The sequence below is a fragment of the Fukomys damarensis genome, unplaced genomic scaffold (assembly GCF_012274545.1).
Source record: "Fukomys damarensis isolate Sample0158 unplaced genomic scaffold, DMR_v1.0_HiC HiC_scaffold_22, whole genome shotgun sequence".
Lineage (NCBI taxonomy): Eukaryota > Metazoa > Chordata > Mammalia > Rodentia > Bathyergidae > Fukomys > Fukomys damarensis.
This window is the reverse complement of record NW_022900934.1, coordinates 15,016,611-15,024,122: the sequence shown is the minus strand read 5'-3', so window position 1 is coordinate 15,024,122 and position 7,512 is coordinate 15,016,611. Positions and strand designations below refer to the sequence as shown.

Below are 7,512 nucleotides of genomic sequence, written 5' to 3'. Positions count from 1 at the left end.
CCTTTTCTGAAATACTTTCCAAACCCTTTCTCCTACATAATCTTGAATCAACTTATAATATGCAACTCAAATATCATCTCTTCGGAAAAATCTTTTCTGATCCTCCTCTGCTCCCATAATATTGATCGCTAGGTTTATCCCTAAATTATCATTTCCAACTCTGTCAGTTTACATTTGCCTCCAAGACTGTGAGGTCTTTCAGGCAGCATTTATATCTTTGTCTCTGCAAGACCTATCAAGGTCTGGCACACAACATGCGTTTTTGTTCCCTGGCAAAATTTGTATGTTGAAATGCTTTCTAATCCTCAAGGATCAGAAGTGCAGCCTTTGAGAGGTAATTAGGTCATGGAGGGGTCATGGGAATGGTGTTCTTATAAAAGAGACCCCCCCAGCTGCTTCCACTATGTGAGGAGACAGTAAGAAAGTGCCATCTATGAACACAGAAAGGGAACTTCACCAGAAACTGCATCTGCTGTTGCCTCGATCTTGGGCTTCTATCCTGCAGAAATGAGAAATAAATTTCTGTTGTATGTTATTAGCCCACTAAGGAGAGTATAACTATATACCCACTCCTTAACCAGTGCCCTCTGCAAGAGATGAAAATATTAAAGTAAAAAACACCTCCTAGTTGAGTAGGATGGCTTATGCCTCTAGTCTCAGCACTCTGGGAGACTGAGGCAGGACTATCACAAGTTCTAGGCTAGCCTGAACTTTAGGCTCTGTCCAAAGTTAAAAGAAAAAGAAAACAGGATTAGGGATGCAGTTCAATGCACAGGCCAACTTCAATTCAAGGTACTACAAAAAAAAAGTTACCTCCTGCTAAAAACTTGATACAATCAGATCATGAATGATAAATAAAACACCCAAAATGTAGTGAACATGCCAGATCATCATATTATGATTGGCTGAGGCCTGTTAAATTTAAGAAAGTGATATAAAAATTTCAGGTCATTCTAGTCATGTGTACTAGTTATTTTAGACAGTAGTTATATAGAATATTTTCATCACAGAATTTTGATTGCGCAGTACTGGGCTGAATATTCTGTGGAAAAAGAGGTCTATAATAATTTCAGTTCATCATGCGGAAAAATCCTAGGAAGGAGACAAAGGAGCGATGTTTGCTATTGTGCACTGATAAGTTGAGCCTAGAGTTCAACGAGGTAAGTAGTAGAAAACCACAAGCACTCCAAACATACTTGGAGTAATGCCTCTCCCACTGTGCAAAACTTGGCTTGTCAAGAATTAACAGTTCTTACCAAGTTCGTGCTTCGCTAGAATCCTCAGTATCTCGGACCGAGAAATAGAAGAAACCCTTAGAAGAGATGGATTTCCGGCCTGGGGCTCTAGTGTCTTAGGCTAACTCTATAGCAAATAGCGCCGCCCTATGCTTTCGGCTCGCGGGACACAGCGGCGAGGAACCTCGACTTCAAGGTTCCCGGGTCCAGCCTCTAGGCGCCACGTGACTCATAGCCGCACACGTGACCCAGCCTGCGCCCTCCGCTGTTCCGCCCCCTTTCTCACCGCTTCCGGTAGGGACGGAAAGCGGAAGTGTGGGAGGGTCTGCGGGGCGGGATCAGGGAGATCTAGGGAGGATGGAGCAGTGAGAGGGCTTGGGCTGCTGCTGGCGGCGCCATGGAGACGGTGCAGCTGAGGAACCCGCCGCGCCGGTGAGGGGCCACTGGCTGGGATGCGAGAAAGGCGGGAATTGGCTGAGCGAACAGCTTGGGAGCCCCAGGAGGAGAGAGACCTGAGAGGCGAGGCGTCCGAATGGATGGGGCACCTGCTGAGTGAGGGGGATGGATCCCTGGCTGTAGAGGTCCGGCTGAGCCCAGCACTGGCTGAAGAGGGATAAACGTGCGGTTACATAGACGGAGCGTTCGCTGTGGGGAACTCTATTGAAAAACTTGGGGACAAGTTACAGAGAACACCTGCTGAGGCCAGGGGCCTCTCCGAGGAAGGCGCTCTAAGAAGGAACTCAGGGAGGTAGAGGCGAATGTTGAGGCAGGTTGAGAGGAGTCTAGGATTGTAGGGCCACGAAACGAGAACTGGCAGAGAGGAAAGCAGGTGGACTTTCTCAGGATCCTGAGTTCCAATTGAGGGGTGCAGCTAGAAAGATCGGTTGCGTAAAAAAGCTTTGCCTCGGTGGCTGAAGTGCGAAAAAAGGTGGAGGATCGAGGAATGGATAGGTTTCTGGAGAATATTATTCAAAGGGTGCTCTTCTCCCCACTCGAAGATGATGGCATATTTTTCTGGTTTTCTTTTCATCCATCTCAGTTCTTCACAACCCAACGCTGGAAGTTAGAAAAGGAAATAAGATATTTTTAGGATGTGCAAGCTGAGTTCGAGAAGAGTTAAGACACATGAACCTGGCTAGACTTGCGCTTTTTGGTCTTCCGATTGTTTTGTGACTAGCAGTTCCAGATCTTAGTGGTACCTGGAGTTGTTTTTGGTCAAGATCTCAGGGTGGTGGCTGATCCTAGAAAGTTTGCATTTGTCTTGGATTTGTTGCATTTGTATTGTTGATTTCCCCACGGACACTTGGGTCTTACGCCACTGTGCCACATCTGGAAGAAAGTAGGGAGTAGAGACTGAGGAGAATCCTGCTTCTCTGAGGTCCATTTTGGTTAATTTCTGTTTCACAGAGAAGACTTCTGACTTCCTGCAGCAGAATGAGCACTGAAGTAGGAAGTGTTTGGTGGTGTGCCAGAGTGCTGGGCAACTGAAAGATGAAGGAAAGGGTTGTCAGCCTGGGCAGTCCTCTTGGGGGTTGATTGAAGTGCACAAACATTATAGAAGGCAAATAGCTTGTTGGGATGGGCTCATAATTTATTTAGTCTAGTGTGCTGAGGAGGTAATAGCAACTTGTACATTTTCAGGGTGTGGGGCACTGTTCTGAGTACTTTCGGTGTCTCCTATTAACCATATGAAATTGCTAATATTTGACCTTTTTTTTTTTTCCTGGTACCGGGAATCAAACTTAGGACCTTGCACTTGCTAGGTAGGTGCTGCACCACTGAGCTAAAAGTCCCCAGACCATATTTGACCATTTTTGAACTTTAAAAATGGTAAGTTTTCTGCGATTCAACTTGACATATAGAATGGATATCCCTGTATCCCTGTTTTACAGAAGGTTAAACTCAGCCACACAGAGGCTAATGATTTGCTGGAGGTCCCATAGCTAGTAAGAGGCAGAGTTGGAGTTTTAAAATGCAGGTGGTTTGGGCCGAAGTCTACGCTCTTAACTGCACCACTTTGTTGCTGTATGGAAGCACCCTTGTTTTACAGGACATTGTATATTAGCATATATTTACTGTAGCATCATAACAATTCAATTAAGACTATATACGCATGATTATTTTTTTCCTGAAAAAGATTCTATGGTTTCTTTTTGTACTGGGGATCGAACTTGGGATCTTGCACTTGTGAGGCAGGCGGCAGAACCACTGAGTTTAAATAAACCCTGACCCTCTATAGTTTCTTTCTTGGAGGCTTTCATTTAATTGAAAGAAGATTAGGAATCTGAGTTTTGTTTCTTCCTTTGCCTCATGTTGTATAATCTTAGGAGAAGGCGTAAAGTTTTTTGCTTTTTGACATGTTCATTTCTATACTTTTTAAATTTGTACTGAGGGTTGAGACAAGGGAGTGCTGACTCTTAAGACTTATCTCAGTAAGTTACATAGGCTGAGCTGGAACTTGTGATGCTTCTGTCTCAGCTCCAGAGCAGCAGGGAAGTACAGATGTTTGCCTCTATGCATGGCTTCCTATACCTTTTGAATTAAAAAAAAAAAAAAAGTGTAAGAGAAGGCATTGCAGGACTGAGTTCTTGAATAACCAGTGTTTTTTTTTCATTATAACTAGTGAACTGCCTAATTTGCCTCAGATTAATTTTATTATCATTTGTATTGGTCTGTTAGGAGTGTCCTTACAGAATTATCACACCTGATTGGTTTAAAACCACAGAAATTTATTTTCTTATGGTTCTGGAGACTGGAAATCTGAAATGAAGTGTGATGGTATTGTTGTTTCTTTTGAGACCTGTTTGGTTCGTAGATACCTGTCTTCTCCCTTAGTTTTCACATGATCTTTCTATACCTGTCTGTATTTTCATTTCCTCTTCTTATAGGAACATCAATCATATTGGATTAGGGCCCACCTTTATGACCTCATTTTACTTTAATTACTTCTTTAAAAGTCCTGTCTCCAAACACTGAACCATTTTGAGGTACTGGGAATTAGAATTGGAGCAGGGTGACTATATCTTACATATTATATGCGAATAAAATGAGCCTTTTGAGGAGTTTTGAGGTAGGGTAAAGAGGTTTGAAAATTAGACCAATGAGTGAACACTTCACAGACACCACTGTTTGTATTTAGAAAGTCTTTTCAGGGTCTCAGATGGCATGCATTTCCAACCATCCCAATGCAGGAAATACTCTTTGTGTTCACAAGTTTGACATTTGTGCGTGACTAAGTGAATGATGATAGATTGGTGTCCTGTGTGGGAGTTAGTGATTGTAAAAAGTGAGTTGCCATTAGGTAATGGGTGGAAGGCTTTGCATGCATTCTGGGATTCTAGCCATCCATGTGGCCATCTGACTTAGGAACATCCACCAGTATTTCACAGAATTGTGTTGGGTAGACCTGCTCCTTAGGAGCAGGTGCTCAGGCTGCCTAGGACATAGGGGAAACCCTAGCTGAGAGACCTGCATCATCATTGTTGGACTGTTTTGGGTAATAGTACTTGTTCCATGAAGTATAAAATATCAATATGAATCATTTGTCAAAACGTTTTCTATAGAAATCTTGTTTATAACCTAATAGTACTTTTTATTCTGTTAGGTATTCTATTTTATTTTAATAGTGCAAATAAGATTGCTATGAAGGTTATGACTGTCATCATATTTGTTGATCCATTTAGCAGATTTTTTTTTTTTTTTTTACTACCTGTGGGTTATCAGGCACCAGAGATGTAAACCTCGTTTAAGTTCAAGTTTTAAATAATCCCAGATCAAAAACAAAAAATATTTAGATTGTTTTAAAGAAGCATCTGAACAGTCATATAAAGTTAAAATATTATCAGAGTCTTGCAACTGTCTCTCTTGGCAGTGGCAGTTTCCTTTGTTCTGTGGTCTCTGTAGTAGCTCAAATAGTGAATTTTGCTTTTTGTAAGCCACAAGACTCAAACTTAAAAAAAAAACCCAACACACTTGCTCTTCCTTTATATCAGCTGTTTATAAAACTTTAATTATACTTGTTTAATGGGGTATTGTCCATTGTTTATACAGTCATAATTCAGGGCTTTACCAAAAAGCCTTGGCATATGAGATGTTCATTTTAACTTCTGAGTTTGTAGAAATTTTGATTCTGAAATTTAAGGAGTTTCACTTCAGCACCTGTTAAGCTGGGAGTTTTTATGATGTCATTGGAATTTAATTTTTAGGATCTTTGAATTTTCTTTCAAAGGTCAGTGTGGTTACTGTGCTTCGTTGATCTTTAATTAATGTAAGTTGAGGCTGTGACTTTTAGCAATTCTCCATTTCTCTAGGAGACAACCCTTGACATTTATAAAATTTTGTAATACTGTCCTTTGTGGAGTCAGTGTTCGTTGGTAGATAATGCTTGATGTGGTCAGGTTTTTCTTTTTCTTTCTTTTTTCTTGTTTTTGTTTTTGTCTTTTGATTTTACTTCTTTCTTTAGGAAGTGTGCACTTTTAAATTCAAGTCATGTAAGAATTGATATTGTCTAGTTAGTTTAAACCATTTTCTTTACAAGAAATCTCCAGTGTGACTACTTCCATATATCACCATTTCCTGAGTTCTCTTTTTTTTGTTGTCCTTTGTAATTTTAGGAAGCCATTGTATAGATGACACACACACACACACACACACACACACACACACACGTGTGCACACACACACATTTCTTGGCAAGCTCTTTTCTTTTTAAGCCTTTTAATTTTCAGAGGTGTCAGAATTAAAAAAAAAATTGTTAATAATCTCCCTTACTTGTTACAATTACCTAGCATAGCTAGAAAAAATCTGAACTGTCTGGAGGTTGTGAGCAGTCAGGTACTTCTGGTTTTTGAACTACTCAAAGGTACATGACTGCTCATGAGAGATCTTTGTGAGACTGGAACTCCCACCTGCCAAATTATTTTTCACTTTTGCTCATATCTAAATGTATACTTTCCACTTTGTGTTTCTGTGATGCCTATAGAATTTACATGTTTTGACAAAATTACCAAACCCTTTCTAATAGAGAGCAAAGAGTTCCCTGTCTTCCCTGACCACCAGTCCAATTCATGATTCAACATATAGTAGTTAATCTTACATTAAACAATATCTTTTCTAAAGAGACAGTTATGTCATTTTAATTTGTGGAATCTCAAGATTTAGATGAATTCCAAAGGATTTACCTAATGCTTAAATCTACTCTAAAGCATTTAGGCAGATGATAATTTATTTTCTGTTTAAATTTTCCAATCATGGGGACCCAGAGACCTTGTAAGGCTATCTAAAACAACTTGTATTATTAGAAAAAAATTTAAACATGTTGTGTTGAAATCTGAGTCTTAGAGGTTCTTCACCTTTTGGACCTGATTTTCGTTATCAGGTGACCCAGAACAAAGTCTTTCAGTGGCCCTTAAAAGTCTCTTAGTTTGACTTTGTTGTTGTTTATTCGTGAAAACTTTGTAAAGAGGTTCCTAGGGTGCTAATTGTAAAATAAATGATGTATTTATGGTTTAGGTGCTAGTAAGTAAAATGATTTTTGTGTTATTTATTCACAGGCAGCTGAAAAAGTTGGATGAAGATAGTTTAACCAAACAACCAGAAGAAGTGTTTGATGTCTTAGAGAAACTTGGAGAAGGGTGAGTGAAGAGAAAATACATATAGACCAGTAGTTCCTGCCCCAGCACCTGCTGGATGTTTACTTCTCTTGTGGCAATAATTCTCAAACCTGAGGAGAAGAAAAAGGAATGTTGTCTCAGCATAGCTCTAGGGAAGATAGGTGGAAAGTTTACTGCCTGCAGTGCTCTTCCTCACTCCACCCTACTTGGTATTGTGGAGAGATTTAATGATTCCCAGTTTTTATTATCAAGGACATCTGTTGTTTTCCCTCTTGCAAAATCTATGGTTTGTATGATTTTATCTGGTTAACTGTACTAATTAGATCAGCCATATGTACTTTTATTTGCTCTTCATGGCTTCTGATTGTAAAAAAAATTGGGATTCAGTATTGATTCTGTATATTTATTTTTTCTTTAATAACGATGACAGGGGCAACCCACCTTCTGGTTCCCCTTTTGTCTCTCTTAGACAGAAGCTATCTTTCAATAAATTTTTCCTACTCAGCCTCTTTTGTTAAAAAACAAAAACAAAAACAAAACAGAGCCAGGTGTGGTGGTGCATGCCTATAATTTCAGAACCTCGGAGGCTGAGGCGGGAGGATCGCTGTGAGTTCGAGAACAGCCTGGGCTACATAGTGAGTTCCAGGTCAGTCTCAACTACATAG

The 7,512-nt window shown here is 40.1% G+C and overlaps 1 protein-coding gene across 2 annotated transcripts in view; it reads left to right on the top strand.

Annotated features, from left to right (window-relative positions):
• Positions 1–1,564: 1,564 nt before the first annotated feature.
• The window catches only part of Stk4 (serine/threonine kinase 4), an 89,115-nt gene continuing 83,167 nt past the window's right edge, over positions 1,565–7,512 (top strand). For both annotated transcript variants that reach the window (XM_010631482.2, XM_010631483.1), the window contains exons 1-2: positions 1,565–1,667; positions 6,788–6,868. In XM_010631482.2, coding sequence (XP_010629784.1) covers positions 1,633–1,667; positions 6,788–6,868 — 116 coding nt within the window. In that variant the 5' untranslated portion in view covers positions 1,565–1,632. The remainder of the gene's footprint in view (positions 1,668–6,787; positions 6,869–7,512) is intronic.